Source organism: Nothoprocta perdicaria, unplaced genomic scaffold (genome assembly GCF_003342845.1).
Source record: "Nothoprocta perdicaria isolate Ctin4 unplaced genomic scaffold, notPer1 scaffold_5, whole genome shotgun sequence".
In the NCBI taxonomy this organism is placed as follows: domain Eukaryota; kingdom Metazoa; phylum Chordata; class Aves; order Tinamiformes; family Tinamidae; genus Nothoprocta; species Nothoprocta perdicaria.
Window position 1 is genome coordinate 6,356,659 of NW_020455754.1, and position 20,569 is coordinate 6,377,227.

A 20,569-nucleotide genomic window follows, 5' to 3' on the forward strand; every position below is an offset into this window, starting at 1 on the left:
CATCCTCTCTGAAGTCATAAACCGAACAGCGCATGCTGAAATACACTCCAAGGTAAATGTTGTGGAAAAAATAACACTTCAGGGAGATTCAACAGATATGAGTCAATGATCAAGGATTAATGAAGAGGTGTGGCATGATTAAGCATCTGCCTCCTGCTTGTCCATCTAGTAAATACATTTATAAATGSATACACTGCGTTTGAATGTATAGGACGAGCATCTTTTCTTTTCCCTTAGGATTAGGTCACACATCCATATTTCTTTTTACAGAAAAAAAGAGGTATTTTGAGGAAGTCTCTTACATAACATGCAAGTTCCTAATATGTAAACAAAGGCAAAAAGCAGTTCAAGGCATTAAACCTACTACCCATAAAAAATATTTTGCAATATTTCCATTTTATAAGGAAGAATAAATATTTGCAGTTGTTATATATTTAAACTGATAAAAATGGTTATAATAACTGATAACTAATTTGTTATCATTGGTTGCTGTTTGCTGAGTGCTGACTTCTCCAGAGACACTCTAATTAGCCCAGGGTTGAAAGTTCCAGGAAACACAGGCACGAAATAACTCTGTGGATGAAGACAAGATCCAAAGTCTCGTTTAAAACCAAATGCAGCTCATTTTCCTCAGTTCCTCCATTTTTAATATTTTGTGTATTATTTTATCAGTGATATGTTTTTGGTGCTTTTGGGGACTGGAGACATAAAGTCTGCTGGAATATGTGAGATGTAAGATAAGAATTATCATTAACTAGCGAGTTCTGAAAATTATTTGACTTTAAATCATCTACCAGTGCTAACTTTTTACAAAGTCTCTTTGGCTACAGATTTTAACGCAACATTAGAATTTAAGGAGAAGAGGGAATACCCTCTTTTTGATGTATTTTTAAAGTTGTTTTCAAGTTCCAAAGAAGATAATTCATTATTTTATATACAGCTCTTGAGGGTAAAAAATATATATATATTTTATAAAATATATATAATATATATAATATATATATTTTTATATATATATATGCAAATATTATATAAAATATATATATATGCAAATAGATAGAAGGTCTGCATACTCTTTAAATGAAGACTTAGATTTTATAGAGCAGTTTTGGGGCACAGACCTGGAAACAGTATTTTTCACTATAATATCTGGGTTGTCTCATTCAAACAACCAGGTAATAGATCCCTTCCTTGCTGCTTTRTGTTATATTGAGCCTTTGGTTTTGCAGAACGTTCCAGAGATTCTTGTAAGTTCCTTATAAGCCCTGTTCAATGCCATTGAGACCCTACGTTTCCCTAAGAATATAATTTATARCTAGTGATTTCAGTGCATATCTGAAAGAGAACTTGCTAAAACAATCAAGAAAAGTAGAACAGGGATATAGAGAAGCTCTTGTGCCATTGGTCCCTGCATTTATCTCTCTGTGGTGGTCTTGCAGAACAAGATGCATCATATCTTGAAATGCAACATATATTGAAATGTTACGTGCAAGCCCAGAGAAGCTGTTTCATTTCTTAGTAGAATGATTGAGTTCCAAGGAACCCTTGTGGTTGAATAAGAAAAATGACGCAAATCTGTGATGCCCTGAAAATTCATCACGGCTGCCAAGGGGGATTTCATATCTGTTTGAAGACTAGGATCATTTCTCAGGCCATATTGCCAAATTCTTTACAAAACATGCATGCCTTATGCAGTGCTCACGTATGGAAAATTCAGCATCTGCTCCGATTGTTCCGATATTGTGCTCTTTGTAAATAACAACTATTCAGATTCTTCTAAAACTTGCTTAGATCTACTTTTGTGTGCACATAATTTTTCTCATGCTTGAGAATTTACTAGTTTAACTTAGGTTCAGAGATTCTCTTTTCTAACTACGAAGCCATAATACAGGCTGTAGAGTGCCCACATAAACCCCATGGGACTTTGTTGTGTTAGCAGTACAAAATCAAAAATAACAACAATAGATTTCACTTGTAACCAACTTCATAATTTTATTACTCTTGTGTTTTTAGTTATGAACATAGGGCTTTGTTATTCTTCTGTTTTTTTGTATTGACTATTATGTACTAAGGACTTTCTGAAAAGTTTTAATAGCTTATGTCAAGAAAGTCAACAGACTCTTAGCAAAGATTTTCATGTTGTCTTCTCAAAAATGGAATATAAAGAAGAAATCAAGGGTGTGACATTGCACTGCTGCATTAAAAAAAAAAAAAAAAAAAAAAAAAAAAAAAGCAAGGGTAAAACCAACATGCAGGTCTTAAAAGGGGAGCGATGCTGCTGGGGACAAGAGGATGTGGGGGAGAGCAGAGATTCAGCAAGGGTGGTATGTAGAAGGGGGCAAGCTAAGTAATTCTTTGAAAGTAGTGAAGGCATCTTGATTTCTATATACGATCAGAGATAAGCAGTTAGTGGAAAAATATGAAAGGGGAGCGATTTGATCAAATGTTCAGTCATGAGGCCTGGCAAATAGACTTTATATGGTGCAAACATGGTATGATGTGATGCAACGCAGGAGGTTTGAGATGAAGACATTGCGAGAGTCAAGGCAAGACAGAATCAAGGACAGAATCAGGATTCAGAAGGTGAGGTTACCTATGCTGAGTTTTCCATGGTGAATCATGATGATGATGTTCCAGCTGAGAAATACCTAGTAATTCCTGACATGTTGAATTGAGCAGGAAGGTAGGGATGAGTGTATTTTTGTATCAACTCTTGACAAAAATCTATCCRTGTTAATTTTCCCTTTTAATCCCAATAAATATGTGTACTAAACATTCAAATATTTGAATACAGCAACTCAAGGACAGAGGGAGGATACTTTATAAGTCTTATAATTATAAGGCTATGTTAACATACATACAAAGAAAAAAATACTCCAAGAATTGCCCTTTATATAAATATACATTTATTATATATATATTTATATATATTTATAAGCTTTACATTTATTTGAATGAAATTTTATTTCAAAGATCATGGTGCATTCTTAATTTTGTAATATAATTCAAGACATGAATTGCAGGCATAAATCATATGTCATAATCTGCCAGGGTGACTAACAGGTAATCCTTTTAAAYAGTGGCTTCGGGGCCCTTCCATAGTAGATTACGATAGCTAAGAATAGCCAGGTTATTTGCGACTAAGTTGGCTCCAGATCTGGGAGCGGTATAGATAAGTCTGTACATCGCTGTATATAAACTATAGAGCCTTCCTGAAAGGCTTCAGGCGGACATCCTAGGCTAGCTGGAACATCTCGTTAACACAGTTATCCCACTTCTGAAAGGTGAGCTTCTATGTCAGTGCAGTCATGCACTGAATGTATGAACAGACTCGTTTTGTTCAGGGCTATCTGCACCACATTGTATTTTGTGGTGCAGCAATTCTGTAAACTTCAAAGAAAGGAATTAAATATAATTGTCCTCAGTGTCTTAATCCCCCTGTAAATCCAGCCCTTACAATGACGAGACAAGCCTGACAGATTTTTAGGGGCCTTACATCTCTGCTTAAGTGCTTTTATAAAGCCTGCTAAGCATGTATCCTTTGACCCATTTCCATCCGTATGCAAGGGCAAATTAAAATGTTTGAAACAGAAGAGCGTAATTTTTCAGGTTTACTTCTGAGCTGCTGCACGCACTTAAATGCTCTTCTCTACTTGCCAAGTTGAGGTCACAGATCAAGTTATTCTTATGATCTGTGRCCTCAGTTGGCTCCTTTTCTTTTTTCTCTCTTAATCACCTTTCTTCATCCCTTGCTGCCTCCTGGAAACTGCTCTGTTTCTGCTCTGAAAAGTGTTGTTTTAGGGATTGGATTTTTCTTAGGGGATTTACTAGATTCTGCGGTTCATACTTTTATTGCAGCAGACTGTGGAAATCTCCCCACCCGCACATCCTGCTCTGGTACCAAGGTTTATGTCCTGAGGGCGGCAGAGAAATTTATAAAGTTAAATATAGACAAGTTTTGGGTTTTTTTTTTGTTTTTTTTTTTTTAAAAAAAAAAAAGACCGGAAGGCAGTATGTGTATCTCCACTCTTCTAAAGCTACCTGTAGGCTTCTACCATGTGTAGCATTTGGGCCATATTTTCTCTCTGGGTGCCAGCTCTTCTTTTCACCAGATTATGATTATCATTCAACTTCCAAGACTGCACTCTTCAATCCCTGTTGCTAATTAGCTTTTCTAAAAGAGTCTGAGAAACTCTGTTGAGGTTACTCAGATGTCTTCTGCAGTTTGTTATCATCGCAATAAATACGTCTCCAGTGCATCCAAAGAACAAGACAGAAAGCTGTAGGGAAAGCAAACAATCAGCCCAATCTATATGGGGCATCTAGCTTTCCTCAAGGTCCTATACCTTTGAATGAATTCACACTGCGCTCGGTGACCAAAAGAGCTGCTCTTGTAAAACCAGAACCAAGATTGTCCTGTGAACAGTTTTGAAGCCTTGGGGAAGTAGTTGCCTTGTTCTGAGCGTCTGCTAGGAGAATACAGTGAATCACCCATGATTTGAAGGCTTGAAGCAAATCATTCCAGGGCTCACCAAGCTTGGCAGTAACATAAAGAACATGTTTTATTTATTCTGGTGCACTTGCACAGGGATGGAACAGGTTCTTCAGTGATGTCGGTACAAACAATCCCTTGCTCAGCTCTTCTCGCTTAGGCAACATAGCAGAAATTTAAAAACAACAACAACAAAGAAAAAAAAAAACAAAAAAAAAAAACCCTTTTTTTGAGGGGGGAGGGAATGTAGAATTGAGCTGAAACTGGGGATTGTTTGCATCTCTATTTATTAGTGCTGGCCATCCTGGTTGCTGTCCTTTGCTATTTCCTTCTGAAGACAAAGACATTACTGCGCTGCTGGCAAAACTGCAGTGCTGCAAATCCCACAGTTTATTCTGGCAATATGACTTGTGTGCAGTTACCCTGGTTGCCAATAGCTGGATAAGGAGCACTTCTTCATTCCATGCAGGCATATTTTTGGAACCATTTTCATTTACAAGTTAGAGTAGACAGTTAGCACAGACTTGTGACCATGTTAAGATCCAACATTAATGTCTGGTTTAATAACCATGTAGGGGGGTTATATCCAAAAATATTAATACGGGTATAGCACAGATCATTGATGTGATTGTACTAAAATGCGATCTGTGTCAATTTATTAATGAGTAGTGAAATAGCTGCTCCATGGCTGAATGCAGTCCACATTCTGTGCTGAGATTTGAACCTGTGCAGATACATCTAGTTTTTGTTGTATAGCAAAAAGCAGTTCAACTCTTACGTGACCTGAAGAATGATGTGCCCCCAATTTTACATGAGAGAAACACTAAACATCTCTCCTATATTATTGAGCACACTAATGAAGTGCATTTGATATTTTAGTCTGAGGAATCAGACAAAAAAGGCAGCACAGCACTGAATTACAAATTCATTAATTCCTAATGCCACAGCAGGAGACTGGGAGATGGGAATTAACCACAGCAGATGGCATAAAGATTTTGTAAGTTCCCTTCAACCCTAACACACACCCCACTTTTCTCCTCCTCCCTGATATACCCTGCAACAAAACCTATGATAATCACCAAAAAAGGAAATTCCTGAGCCCACTGCTTAACCAGGCTGCAAGATGCTGCACTTACCTAAAATGAACAAGAGACTTGAAGGGGGTTTCGTTTCAGGATTATTTTCCTGACTACTTTGTGGAAAAAAAAAAAAACAAAACCAAAAAAACCCCCCTGACTTTTATTTACTATTTTGACTGCAGGATAAATCCAAGSGGAAGAAATACGTTCAAATACAAAAATGCATAGAGATCTTCTTAGACCTGGCACACAGACGGGGTGGATATTGTCTGTGCTTGCACAGCGCTTGGCTTCAGAATGCAGCTAAGATAATTTAGCACACTCCAATGGCACATGCTGTACACATTGTTGCTGAATTAACAAAGAAACGCCTGCTAATGAGAAACGTCAATAGGTCTAAAATTAGCATAAAGCGTAACTAAATAAATTAAACTAATGCAAAAAAAAAAAAAAAAAACCTCTTGGGGTCTCTTCTTACGTCACTGACTGATTCAGTTCCTGCTGGAGGACTTTCCAGGTTCATCCCTACCGTTTGGAGATGCTACAGTAATTCTGTATTTTACGAATAGCTGCAGGATCAGTTATGAGCTTGTACTGGACAGCGAACAGTATGCTTATTTAAAAAAAGCCTTGAAACACAGCAGAAGGCAAATTGTAGAGTTGTATGCAAGACATCCACCATCCTTCTTCATTTCTCATGTGGTACCATCGTAAAAATAAATGTTAACAGCTCCCCATGCTTTGGAAAGGGTCATCCATGTGCCTTCTGCGAATCAGATATTTGCCACTAAAAATGAGACTGAAGCATTTTTTCTTCATTCATTAGTTGACATTTTATCTCCTATGTCTTGGCTATTACATTACAGTCTGGGAAAATGACTCAAGAAGATCACAGAAATCATGTAAAAGAAAACAGGCTTTTGGTTGCCCACTGTCTCCTATTTTTTGAAGTCAAAGTATTTCACAGCTTTGCTGCATAGTTCACAGTACCAGGCAGTAGAGCATCAAGTTYAGGTTTTGTTACAAGAATGTGTAATCAGTCTGGAAAGTCCAATAAAACCAAAAGCACCTCAGCACCTCCTGATGGGCTTTCTCATGATGCAGGCAGTGCTTTTTATCCCTTTTCTGTCTCTCAGGGTATGATGTCACAAGATGGTTTGAGACTAACAGGTTGCTGCCACTGAAAAGAAAGTCATTCCTGTCACCATCTCCCCTGCCTTTGCCCTTATTTCTGCCTGTGCTCTCATCACTTGCTTAAAAACCAACACGGACATTCACTTGATTGYACTGAGTTGACTCTGCACTAGAAGAATGGAAAATTTAATCCAGAAAAGGAGAGACATGTTTTGACCATGGAGTCTGTGGGGTTTGAATAAATGCTAGAGCTGGCAAAAAGTGGTGGGAAAAAAGACACACATAGTCAGAATTGGAGGCTGATGGACGACAAGGGAATAAAGGAGAGAACGGAGAAAATACTGGAGAAGAGAATTAAGGGAGTGAGACCTTCCCTTTCAAACCCAGCAAGCCGTTTATTAGCTCAGTTGTAGCTGAGACAGAAGGGTCCCACACAGGGTGTGTGAAAACACACCGTTGCTCTGCATGTGCAAACCATGTTGTCAGCTTTCTATGCACTAGTGGATTCTGTATCCCCACCCTGGACTATTTTCCCTTCTTGAAAAGAATTGTTTGTGTGCATTGGAATAGTGTTTAGAAACCTCTACCATGTAGAAAAAGCTGTAAGCCATCTAGGATCCCTCTGTGTGATAGCACAAGATTTTCTCCTCCAAGCTGCTTAGATCCTAAACAGAAAATATCATTAGCTAGGGAAAGAAGTGAAGTAGTATTCTGCCTGAATACAGATGAAGATTGAGTGATGCTTAAATCTTCCTGCTGACCCTGACAGAACTTGTGGTTTAACCAGGAGAGTGTGAATAATTTGTCCATGTCATACAGCAAGTCTGCGGCAGGGGAGACCACCAGAGACCRAGCTCAATGCCCAAGCCAAAGCATTCCTTCAATCTCTGGAGACTGTGGGATCCATAACAGTGGTACAAAAAGGGGAACAGGTGACAACATTTTAATCCTCATTAAAATACTTACTTTTAAAATCTTGACTGTCAAAAGAAGTTAAAGCACACAATATTTATCTTGAAATGTCCTATATGGCAGAGGGAAACAGTGTTGGTGGGGAAATGCTGAAAATTAAAACCAGAATGGCCAAACCACCTTATCCTGTCCTATTTCTTCTGCACTTTGTTGCCCACATGGTTTCTCATTAAGAAATTTATGTGCAAAGAATAAGCACTTTCTGCATGCAACCCCCTGAGACAGAACAATCCTTTCAGTGCTTATACTATGCAGTGCTTGTGACATTTCAGAGTCACTATGGATGTGTTTCTGAAAAGAACACTGGATTAATTCACATCTTCAGGGACCTCAAAATCCTCAATGTAAGGACCTCTGTCTCACTTCTTCAGTAGAACCATTGGTATCGAGGCAGAGAATGTGAAAATATCGCTTATRTTGGCATCAATCTGGCAGTCTGAGGACTATAAGAATAGGGAGTGTGCCCAAATGAATTTATCACCAGTTTTTCCTACATCCAAGCTGTAAGGCACTGCCAAATGGCAAGGATATCATCCTTTGGATAACATGTATAAATTGTGGCTTTCACAAGCCACATTTCATTAAGTAATAGTTACTTTAATAGTTACTTAATGAAAAGAAATCCTTGAGCCTATTCTTGTGATTATAATATGGGAGATAGATAGATAGATAGATAGATAGATAGATAGATAGATAGATAGATAGATAGAGATAGATAGATAGATAACCCTTGTGGTTAAAAGGACAAACCTTCAAGTAAGGAGCGGATAAGAACCTAAGCAACATAATGCAACATCATGACAGCAACCCCTAGCAAGCCATCAGCAACATAACTTTTGATAACATGTAAACTTAATAATGGCAGAGGCATCTTCAGCGAGTCTGCAGACCACTGTCCTTSGGTSTCACCTTCCACCATCTTCCCCACGGAGTCACCRAGTATGGTGTTTTATTGAGCTTTTCMCTCAGTTGACTGAGAACAAATGTCTGTTCCCTCCTCTAAATCTACCCTGCTTACAAATTAAAATAGGTCAGTTTATTTCACTGTTGGAGTTGCACTCGTCAGCCCTGCCTCAACTAAAAAATAGGTTGTGCGATTTGCAGTACATAAATGGGGCACAAAACGCGTGCTGTGAATGTCTTTCAGCTTTTCTAGCCAAATGAACTCAACTATTTTTAGGTGGGTTTTTTTTTTTCAGTGGTTTATAAATAGCGGGATGCACAGTACAGAAGCACAGAATGCTTAAGGTTGGAAGGGACCTCTAGAAATCATTTACCACTCAATCCAAACACTATTTTATTTTATTTTATTTTATTTTATTTTATTTTATTTTATTTTATTTTATTTTATTTTATTTTATTTTATTTTCCAAACGACGGTCCGGCAAAGTTCCTCTCCAGCCGTTCCGCCCCTGGCGGGTGCCTCTCACAGCTCATTGCTGCCCTCTGCTGAGGACGAGGCCCCACGGGCTCCAGGGACAGGCCCCTCGCGCGGCGCCATTTCGGGCAGGGCCGCTCGCTCCGCTGGCGCCCCCTGCGAGGTGACTCCAGCCCCGCCACGGCTCCTCTGCCAGCCCTGCCCGAACAGAAGCCGGGCTAAGGAGACCAGCGGGGCCCCGGGGCTCGTTACGGCGCCCGGCTCGCTCCGCCGCGGCCCCGCGGGGCACACGCCGCTCAGCGGCCGCAGCCGCCACGACAGCACGGAGCGCAGCCCGCGCAGCCCCCGCCATGACGCGCTCGCCCAGCGACCGCGCCGCCGCACTGGCGCCGCCCCCCCGGGGAAAGCAGCGCACTGAGTGGGCCAAGCGCCTGAGCGGCGTGCGKAGTGACCAATGAGAGTGCGAAGCAGCCAAGAAGAGGCGGGGGGAGAGCAGGAGCGACTCGACGGAAGTGGGTGACGGCGGCGGCGCTGAGGGCAGTGGCGGCGGCAGGGGCAGGTGAGCGGGGTTCGGGTGTCCCCCGGGCGCCATCCGCCACCGGACCCRTCTCTACCCCCTGCCCGGTGCTTCTTCCGCGGCCTCAGCGGCCGCCTGGCAACCACCACGGGCCTCTCCGCCCCTCCCCGCCCGGCCCTCTCGGGTGTCCCCGGCCCGCCGCTGTCYCCGCCGCGGCTCTGGGCCGTGGTGTGGCGGTTGCGGTTCTAGGCAGAGTCTTCGTGCGCTTCTAGGGAGCTAACCATGGTGTCYGGGAGCTGCCGAGCTCCCGGCCTCCGGGGGCTCCTGCTCCGGGGTCCCTCTTTTCTGCGGCGCTTCTTTTGCAGTGCGTGCCGTTAACGGGTGTTTCTCGGGCCTTTCCGCAGGTGATTTCATCCCGCAGGATGGGTGAACCCCAGCAGGTGAGCGCTCTCCCTCCGCCGCCCATGCAGTACATTAAAGAATATACGGATGAAAATATCCGCAAGGGCCTGGCCCCGAAGCCCCCTCCCCCTGTGAAGGACAGTTACATGATGTTTGGTAACCAGTTTCAGTGTGATGACCTGATTATTCGGCCCTTGGAAAGCCAAGGGATTGAGCGATTGCATCCTATGCAGTTTGACCACAAGAAGGAGCTAAGGAAACTTAATATGTCTATTCTGGTCAACTTCTTGGACCTCTTGGATATCTTGATAAGGAGTCCAGGGAGTATAAAGCGAGAAGAGAAACTGGAAGACTTAAAACTGCTTTTTGTTCACGTCCATCACCTTATAAACGAGTATCGCCCTCACCAAGCGAGGGAGACGCTGAGGGTCATGATGGAGGTGCAGAAACGGCAGCGTTTGGAAACAGCCGAGCGATTTCAGAAGCACTTGGAGCGAGTTGTGGAGATGATTCAGAACTGCCTGGCCTCCTTGCCTGACGATCTGCCTCACTCGGAGGGAGGGCTCAGAGTGAAGGCAGAGCCCATGGATGTTGATGATGGCAGCTGCTGCCTTGGACAGAGTGAGAAACAGAGGGAGCGCTCTGGTTGCAAGAGAGATCAGGTTTTAGACAAAGATGCAGCAATGTGTAGCATTATTGATGAAATGACATGAAAAAAATACTTTTTTTTTTAACCAGTTCACTGTAGCAGGGGCAGAATGAATTCTAGGGGTATCTTTGGTACCAGCAAGTTTTAATTTACTGCTTTACAATCCAAGAGCATTTGTCTTACATGTGATGGGAAGTGTTGTGAATGACTGGGCAGATGGAAATGTCTAGTATTTTTATGTAATTTGTGTGAACAAAAGTATATACTTGTTAAATGCATTATGTGAAGTGGAAGCAACAAATTAAATTTAGTCTTTTTAGTGTACTTTCATTTGTCACACTGCTTGTTTTGGAGGTATATTCTGTGTTTTACAAGGTAGCATGGAGGCAAGTAAGGGACCTGTCAAATGTGTGATGTTTTGTTTTAGTTTTCCTCCTTTTAAGGTAATTTTTACTTGTGTACACTTTCGATGGGTCTTTCTGAAGTACGTAYTTTATGATTAAAAGTAAAGTTAGGACCACATCTGCAAAATCTGTTTCTCTAACAGAAATTATGAAAAATGATTATACAAAAAGAGCCTAAAATTACTTCATTATGGATGTAATGTGTTATAAACTGGTAATTTTTCCTTTTGGTGTGTGGGGGGGATACTGGAATTTTGGGAATGAATTGAGTAAAAATTAATTGGAATTTTGTTTTCTTACATGTAAATCATACCTGTTTGTGAGGTTACAAAAACACCTATGTATTTCTTCCCTTTGTGTGTGTTTGTTTTTGGAATGGAGAGGTGGTCTCTTTYGCCTGTCCCTCCTTTCAGGGAGATCTTAATTCTGTCCTTTTGCCATGCATCACCTATTTTCCGAACTCTGTGTAAAAAAAACTATCATAAACCTCCTAGATGAGGGAACTTGCACAGACTGTTTTTCACYGTGATTTTGTGGTCTTTTCTTTCTATCTTGTCTAGTTAATTTGGATATATATTCAGAAATGTGTGCTTAAATAGGCAAAAGCCTTAGCTATTGGGTGATGCAAATAGAGCTCCCTGTAGGTGACTTCATCAGGAACAAGTGTGTGGATGTGACGCATGTGAACTGTTAGTTTGGGTTACCAGTGAGAGAATCAGCTACTTTATTAAGTGCATGTGACTTGCTAGTCATAAAGAAGAGGAAACAGGTGTTTGTCAAACACAGCAATAAGTTYACAGCAAGTTACCACTTACCTTCCTGTCCTGTCTTCAGCTGTGGCTTGTTTTCTTCTTCACCCTTGGGCTACATCTAAACTATATGGTTTATTTGTAACTAAAAAATTGTTGAGAGTGAAAGAGTTTAGTCCTTGCTGGGTAAGAGTGTAATATGGAGCTCCAGTTTCTCACAGACATTTCAACTTGGCCATTCAGAGGAAAAAAGTCATAGATGTTTAATTTTCTGCTGATCTTGTCTCATTTTTATGTTTTTAATACAGTCGTAGGTCTGGGCACCATAGTTTTAAAAGTACTCTGCAAGCTGTGTCCTAGCAACCACTAATGATTGCAATAAACTTGTGAAACAAATTTTGAGATAAATGAAGGTAATGTCTTTAAAAAAATACTTGAGCAGTTTTCACTTTCCCTCCAAAATTCTTTTTTTAAAAAATAACTTTTTTGGGAGGCCCATCTTTGAAGCAAATACTTGCACAATTGGGGAGAAACATTATCTGTTGCTTCTAGGCTTTATTTTTTTTTTCCTCTCTGGCCAAAGCTTCTAGAGCTTTTTTCCTTTCTTTGGGAGATTAAAGCAATGAGGTTTTGGCTTGTTTGTTTGTTTGTTTGTTTTTCCCTTTTCTGTTACAATTTTTTTTGTAAAAACAGTGATGCTAATTAACCTGCTGCTGTCTTTCATTATCTGACCAAATTCATATTTTTGTTGAACACAGTGAAAACATTTGGAAGATTCTGTCTTGGAAATATTAMTACACAATTGTATTATATATATTCAATTGCATACTCTTTATGAAATTCAGTAAGAAAAAACTAATATAAGATGGCAAGCAAAATTTTATTGGAAGAGTAACCACTTGAAGTTGTGTCAAAAGTAATGTCTGGGCTTGTAATAAAGAAGGAAAGGAAGAATCTGTTTGGATCCCTACACCCCATCTGCTTTTGCTGGATAACTTGCAGGAGAAACTTGTGTTGGCAAAGAGCAGGTAAGTGTCMTTCACAGGCTGAGCCACCAGGAGGTGGCCTTCAGCCTGCACCACGTACCTGGCACGGCTTTGTTGGGTCATGGGCCTCGGTGAGGCAGGTTCAGTTTCTTTTGCGCTGAGCAGTTTCAGGATYATATATCAGCTTTATATCAGAATTCTGCCTGTAGCAACTGTCTACAGGCTATTCCCAAAAACAAGAGGAAACAAAAAGGATTTTTTAAAATCCGAATTCTGCTTCCAGGTACCAAGTACCAAAATCTCTGCCTCTATCTGCTCTTTCTTGCTATTATTGCCAGTGTTTTTCTGGTTCTTTGCTAATGTTATCCCATTTTTGTTCATTTTCTCCTAGTAGCAGTCAAACTGCCAGTTTATGTAAGGCAGTCAAGCCAAGATAACGTTTGTTTTAGCAAGTTTTTATGCTGTTTCCTTTTTTGACTTTCAAAAATCAAAAAATCGAAAATCAAAATCAAGAAATCAAAAATTTTGACAAAATTGATTACAACACTGAGTGCTCGGTGCTTCACAAGAATTTCATCCTCTGCCATCAAGCAACCACAAAAGAAGATAGTAATAGTCTTCTGAAGCGGTTTGTAGTATTTTAGCTTTTGGCTAGAGCAGAGGTCAATGAGAGCCTTTCTGGGTGCAGTAACAGCAGCAGGACTTCACTGTGCTGCAAGAGACCCGGACTAACCACAGGAAAGGCAATCCTGSTGAGATTAAAGGGCTTTCTCAGCAGTAGCAAGTGCAGCTGACGCACCGATACTGAGGTAGTAAAAGCAGAAGTGATGAAGGAAACTAGTCTGTGTGAATGTGGGCGCCCGGAGGACGCACAAGAAAGTCCTTCCTCGCTTTCAGCCACCATGTTTTCTCCTTCCTCCCTGAGCTGGATGCTGCTGATCTGGTTTACAGGTAACTACAARAGCATAAAAGAACCAAACAGATGCAGGTAGCTCTCCAGCATTTGTGTTTCTGCTGGTTATGGAGTTGATTTTGATATCAAGATAAGCAGGGGGGCGGGGTCACATGGCGTAATTTGCTGGGGAAACTTCAGTTGTGCRTTGTAAATAGAACCTATTTACAGCAGCTCACTGTTTTTCTGATGATTTTGGTTTTTAAGATGAAATTGCGGGTATGATGCTTTTAAAGACACTCTCTGAGGCCATTTTTTATTCCTGTTGGCAAGTAGTCTTAAGTAGATTTTTTTCCCTATTTTGGGGTGTGTGGAGGGGAAGGGAATGATGCCCTGAGGTTACTAGAGGTTTTGAATCATTTTAGAAAAGATGTGAAACGAGTATTTCTCTTCAGTAGTCTTTGTGAAGGCTTAGAAAGTTAAAGAAAACTTGAATTACCGGTGGTTTCTGGTGTGTTTCAACTGACAGGAACTTTTCACTGTAATAGACAAATGATTTCTCTTTTTATTCATTTGAGAAACAGCCGTCCTCCTAGGACARTATAGTTAAAGACAATGAGAGTGGAAACAACGGATTGCAGAAGAGTGCAAGCAGATAAACATTAAAAATTTGGTGATAGGATATGTTCAGTAGACAGACAAGGAATATTATGGGTACTGTTTTCTCTAATTCTTTATAAACTTTTTCTGCTGAGATTTATATACAGCTTGCATTTTTTTTATTAAATAAAATACAGCCTATTTTCAGAGATCAAGATATCTAGTATGTTGCTGCATGAGWCTTAGTTATAACTAAGATAGTTGAGGTTGGAAAAAATGACTGAGATGATCTGGGAAAGCCAGCCCCTCTGTGAATGATAATTGTATTGAAGCCATATCATGCTTGGGATCCACCAGAACGRGTTGGCTGACCTGCTTCAGGAGCTCCCTATGTACAGATGATGACTTTTAAGGGAGAATATTTGTACCTAAAATGTTTCTAATATTTGTGTTTTTAAAAAATGAAAATATGGCCTTCAGTAGCTGCTGCAGAGAACTCTGTCCCTGAAAAGATAACACAGACAGAAATTTTTAGGCATTTGTTCCAATGTTACTGAATTTGATAAATATTATGCTATAGTAGGTATGTGGCAAACTGTTTTCTTTAGAGGCAGAGCATGTACCCCAGGAACTGCGCTGTATAGCCTGGTAGAAAAAAGCAGCTGCACACTGGTTTTGATGGTSTGGATCACCAGAGGATGAATGATTTTGCCTGTCAGACTTAACACAACTGTTTATGAAAATCTTCCTCAAGGAAATGTTGACCAGAGTAATTTAAAGACAGCAGAAGAAACCATCTCACTGTAATAGGTACACTGCTAGATGTTTTGATCTATCAGTCTGAGACAGCCTTCTGTGAACCTGAAAAGATGCATTGCCATTGAATAACCTCTAGTGGGAACTTAGCAAGTTAGAAATGTCATAAGAATAAAGGAAGGAAAAAAGATAAAGAAGGTATGAAATTTCCTGGAAGATCTCTGAAAAATCTCTGCAAATAAAGACTAGACCAATCGGTCTTTAGAGAAGCTGAAAAGAAACGTYTTCAGCAATGATCATTCTGAAGAAATCTGCTGTTCAGTGACTTTTAATTGAAAGGGAATRCTTTGAACACAGTGCTTTTAAAGAAAGAAAATGTCAGCTCCACCTATGTGTGCACTGAATTAATYTGCTTAAAATAAAGAACAGACTGGCCACTGCTGAAAGCCACAAAGCTGATGCTAGTGTCTTTTCTGTGCAAGCGTTACAGGAGCAAYGGGATGTAGTAGGGCATGTAAGGTGAGCTCTGGAAGCTTCTTCCCATGCACATGTTGTTCAACAAATACACTTGTCTTTTTGCCCACAGGCTCTGCAGTGTCAGAACTGACAGTGACAGGAGTGGTTGGTCACAATACCGTTGTGCCCTGCTCTTACCGTGTTGCAAGGGATGCGGACATCACAACGATGTGCTGGGGCCGTGGCCCCTGCCCTTCTTCAAAATGTTCAAACACTATTATCTGGACAAACGGGTGGCAGGTGACAASGCAGCGCTCCAAGAAGTACCAGCTGAGAGGGAACCTGCGACGGGGAAACGTGTCCCTCACAATAGTGGACGCGCAGGAATCGGACAGCGGGACGTACTGCTGCCGCGTGGAGATCCCAGGGTGGTTCAATGATCAGACAACTAATTACAGGGTTGTGATTAAGAAAGGTGAGCGCAGGTGTGCTGTATTGTGGGAATTCTCTTGTGGGTAAATCTGCTGTAGAGTCTGGATTTCATGGTTTGTGTTGGAATGGTTTCTATAATCATCCATAGTACTGATCCTTAGGACTTTGGGGAGCTACTGGTGGTACTGTTTGMCGTTATTGTGGTCTCAGGATGGTCACTAAGTCAGCAAGACCTTTGCTTTGGTTTCATGACACACAGCACTGATCAGGATTCTTAAGGTATTATGTATAAAAAGCAAGGGCAAGGACAGCATAGGGTGCTTTACTCTGCAGTGAAGCACTATACTTGCACCCTTTTCACAGAAGACAGAACTTCATCTTTCCTGATGGATTCCAGGCATACAAAGAGATAGCTAATATAGACAAAATTTACCTCAATTCCCTCTTTGAATTTAGTTTTTCTCTGCTTATAGAAAGAAAAAAATGTATAGATCAAGTGGGTGACAGATGTGATTATGTAATTACTGCTAARGTTTTTATTATAGAAACATTTTTTATAACACTTTCTCACTGCCTGTGTGCATATTAAAGTTAACTATGCATATTAACATTAATTATAACATATGCTGGTTTTGTTTTATTTTTTAACATCAGCTAGGACCACTACTCCAAGTCCTCACACTCACACCTCTGAACAGACCTCAGGTAACTTTTATCTAAGTGTTAATTTCAATGGCATATATAAACTACATGGCAATGGGCAAGTTAGAATGTAAAATAAGTACTAGATGATAGAAAATCACTGTTTGCAATTACTATAGGTTAAATATTACTATGGGAGCYGAGATCAGAACCTGGCCTATAAATTCTGCCTGAAATTATATAGAGAATGCAGAGGCATATACACCCTGCAGGTATTTTGCTCCTGGATGCTAACTTTTGTGCTAGGTTTGAGTAGTCATTTTATTTGTGCTGCAAGTGATGCTTTCTTCAGGTAGTTGGTTTTTTGTCTTGTTTTCTTCATGTGGTATAAGATCTCACTGTGTCATCTGAAAATGCRTTCTGTGAACAGTGAATCAGAAATTTTTTAGGGGCTCAATTTATTTGWCATTCAGTTCAATGCAACATGAGACAGTCTAATTGAAGCAGTTCTTACTAGAATAGTTCAAAGGTGCCTTTAGCTGGGAGTGTGATCTCCAGTAATGGTCAACAGCAGATGGTTAAAGAGGATCACAGAAACAGCATAGAAATTTTGTGATGCATCCCCAAAGTATTCTCCTAATTTCCTGTGTCCTACCCTTGTGTCTCAGTGGTTCCCTGAATGCAGTGTGTGTATGCACATTTAATAATCTCATGCAAGGCTCTTCGTATCGAGAGACAGGGAACAACTATTCCTTGTTTAATTTCCCTATTCCACTCATGAATTTATAGACTTCTGTCATATATCCACTCAGATGTATCTTTCAGTCTGAGTGGGAAAAAAAAGGCAATTTTCCGTACATAAAAAATAGTTCATAGCCTAATGATAACATTTTTTTATCAGGATTTTGAGATAAAAATTAGTAATGCCATTTTCATTCTCCCTCAGTCCCAGAGGTTTCCACTTAAGCATTCTGAAATGTTGAAACAGTTGCATTTCCTTTTCAAAAGAAGAAGTGAAAACTTTCTCAGACTGTTTCTCTTCTCACTCTTATCTGGAAATTACCCCGAGCTATACTGCAGGTCCTTTTCAAACATATCATGCTTTAGCCTGTTTATTATGTAGTTGTTTGTGGGCAGTTTGAGGTTTGTTTGCATAATGCAGTATCACTTGGTTTCTCTAACTTCATACCACTTAATCTAGCAAGGCCCTGAACTAATCTTAGCAGGTGCATCAGATTAAGTACATTTGCTTTACGCCTTCAGCTACCTCTTATTGGCTGAAATCCAGTGTCCATCTTGGGAATTCCATCTTTCTGCATCCTGTGTTCAGATATTCAATTTTTGCATTCCTGTGCTGAAACTGAGAGTTTCCAGGAAGAAATTCCAAGCAGTGAAAAGGGTAGTGGAAGCTCCCATTCTAGGAGTTTTCAGCTGCCCTCTGAAGGCACAAATTGCCTTGAAGATATACAAAGCCAAAACTCTTGATTTGGATATTTTAAATAGGTGGCTCAAAGTCAGCAGTGTAAATTCCTCTCTGTCATGGCAGAATGGCTCTCTGCAAGTGACATGTGGTTTGTCTTGCCTTTGCTCAGCTCCTTGGACTGCCAGTGACTCATCCCTTACTGTCACAACGACATGGCCACTTGCTTCTCCATCAGAAGATCCTCAGACTGTAAGCATCTCCGTKGTAATATAACATACCTAGATTAAGCGATTAGATATGGGGACTTCCTGGGTCATCTCTAAGGTTCATTTGTAGGGCTTTGTTTTGATTGCAGAAGAATATTTTTTTCATAGTCTGCACTTTTACTGCTTATGTGCTCGTTACTAGAGGGTGGGGGGGGGAATGAATTTGCTTTACAAGCAAAAATTACTTCCTCTTATTAATTCAGAAAATTTAAAGCAACATTTATATTGGCTTTCAGGTCTACGATCCCTCTTTAATCACCAGTTTCTTCTCAGACTGGTCAGATATAACCACAGACTTGCAGGTATGACTGGATGATGGGGAGGACTTGAAAACTGACTGCCTGATAGCCTGGGCATCGGCCTGCACCCTGCATGCAGCGTGATGAGAGACAGCTCATGTCTTTCTGCTGAAACTCAGTCTTCCAGCACATTTCAGGCTACCGGGCAGTAGCATCATCCAACAAGAAGGCAAGACAACCAAGTTTTCCTTTAGGAAAACCTGATGCTAAATTCCTCAAGGTAGTACATGTAGGGACATTCATATTGTCACATGTGCAGAATGTAAGTCAGAGAGAAAGTTGTATTTCAACTTCTTAGACTGAGTTCCTAATGAGATGGTAGATATCTAAGTCCAGCCTTCAGAAAGAAGCCTTGCATGAATAAAGACCAGAATAAGGAGGAGAAGAAAGTAGTCAGGAAAAACCCTTGAAAAAATACTGAAGAAACTGATGGTTTTAAAAAAAAAAAAGGCATTTTAATAAAGTACTAAATAAAAGTAATTCTAAATGAATGTTTTTGTCATAACTTCAACTTTTTTTTGAGAATACTAAGAAAAAACACATCTAACAGCATGTTTCATACAGCTATATATAGCAATGTGGCTCTTTGAAACAAGTGTATTTTTACTGCAGGATTGCAAAATGTGCAAATGGCCTTTGGGTCATGAGATTTTCTTTTTCTGTTAGTGCTACTAATACCCATCTGTTTTATGCTTGACAGAATGCGTCTGTATCGGCTCACAGCGCACAGCATTCGGAAAAAGGGATCTACGTGGGGATTGGCATATCTGTGGTGCTTCTTGTCATCTTTGTTTTGGCTCTGTTTCTCGGTAGACGTAAGTACCGCTCGGCAAAGAGCATTCGGAGGTGGGTAGGGTGGGGAATGCCTGCACTTTTTTCCTTAGAGGATCTTGCTATTTTTTTTAACCTCATAGAAACAATGGGGATTTCCTATACTAAAAGCATCTGCTTTAAAGTTCCCTTGTTTAGTTTCTAGCACATTTTTCCTCGGTGAACCTGTTATTTTCCTTCTGATGTTTTAAAGAACATTATTTTTCTTTCTTCCTTCTTTTCCACTCTGGATGATCTTTAGATTATTTACACAATATGAAGAAACTGAACAACTTTCCCAAGTAAGTATTCTCTTCCCTGTTTCTGCTTTAGCTAATAGGAAAAAAGTYACAGAAATTGTTGTGATTCCTCCTAGACACAGGTTGACTATTCACTCAATTGCATAATTTAATTGGATTTTTCATCTTAAGTAAATAGGAAGCATTAATGAATTTGGTTACTCATCCTTAGTTAATAAGGAAGAACTCATTGCATTAACGAACATGAAAACTTTGTGTGGGTTGTCTCACAAAAAGAGAGATGATTCATGATTATTTGTGTTTAATAAGTGTTTTTGCATATTTTACATTTTTTCCAATGAGCTGATTGATTTAGCTATCTGGATTACTTTTGCATTTCCATTACCTCTTGTTGTTTGACAATGTGTTTTACTCTTTTTGCAGCTCTGTCATATTTTGGAGATCTGAGCGTGAAGGGAATCAAAATGGCCTAGAAGTTGAGGTGCAYGCAGAGGAAAACATTTATACAATACATTAAGGAATGCACTCGTGCTTGCCTTTTTCATCACTGGGACATTAAATAGTTTGCAAAATGTTAGTTGCTCACTAAACTCAGCAGCTAAATGTGAATGGCTGACTGACATAATTGACTTCATTCTAATAAAGCAAAATAAAAGCTCCCATTCTAAGTAAAATCTTTATCAACATATTCCAGAAAGGGAACTCTTTCTGACTTAAATGCAAATATTGTCTTCAGAATCCACTTACCAAAACAGAGGGAAAGTTGCTATTTATTGTCTGGTTCAAATTTCTTCTTGTTTTAGGACGAGAAAAAAAAAAAAGAGGAAGTGCTAGAATGGCTGCTCAGTCAGGAAAAGGATAACCACACACATTTTTTTTTGTATTTATTGTTTTCAGTATGTATTCTATCTATCGGCTACAAAACACTTCATGCAGTCTGAGAGTGAGACTGACTTCGTAGTTGCCATGGC

The 20,569-nt window shown here is 40.0% G+C and overlaps 2 protein-coding genes across 3 annotated transcripts; both read left to right on the forward strand.

Annotated features, from left to right (window-relative positions):
- Nucleotides 1-9,565: 9,565 nt before the first annotated feature.
- On the forward strand, nucleotides 9,566-12,335 carry MED7 (mediator complex subunit 7). Its single transcript, XM_026047683.1, has 2 exons — nucleotides 9,566-9,614; nucleotides 9,977-12,335. Exon 2 carries the CDS (start codon nucleotides 9,995-9,997, stop codon nucleotides 10,685-10,687), a length of 693 nt encoding a protein of 230 aa, XP_025903468.1. The 5' UTR covers nucleotides 9,566-9,614; nucleotides 9,977-9,994; the 3' UTR covers nucleotides 10,688-12,335.
- Nucleotides 12,336-13,602: 1,267 nt separating this feature from the next.
- On the forward strand, nucleotides 13,603-20,248 carry LOC112954482 (hepatitis A virus cellular receptor 1 homolog). Of its 2 annotated transcripts, XM_026047663.1 has the most exons (8): nucleotides 13,603-13,713; nucleotides 15,597-15,941; nucleotides 16,553-16,603; nucleotides 18,133-18,212; nucleotides 18,466-18,531; nucleotides 19,229-19,343; nucleotides 19,601-19,640; nucleotides 20,022-20,248. In XM_026047663.1, the coding sequence occupies exons 1-8, from the start codon at nucleotides 13,665-13,667 to the stop codon at nucleotides 20,113-20,115; spliced, it is 840 nt and encodes a 279-aa protein (XP_025903448.1). In that variant the 5' UTR covers nucleotides 13,603-13,664; the 3' UTR covers nucleotides 20,116-20,248. The 2 variants fall into 2 exon arrangements, with proteins under 2 accessions (XP_025903448.1, XP_025903449.1); XM_026047664.1 differs by lacking the exon at nucleotides 16,553-16,603.
- The last annotated feature ends 321 nt before the right edge of the window (nucleotides 20,249-20,569 follow it).

What these genes read in the sequence shown, in the direction of transcription:
- MED7 (XM_026047683.1), top strand. Translation starts at nt 9,995, where the DNA reads ATGGGTGAACCCCAGCAGGTGAGCGCTCTCCCTCCGCCGCCCATGCAG.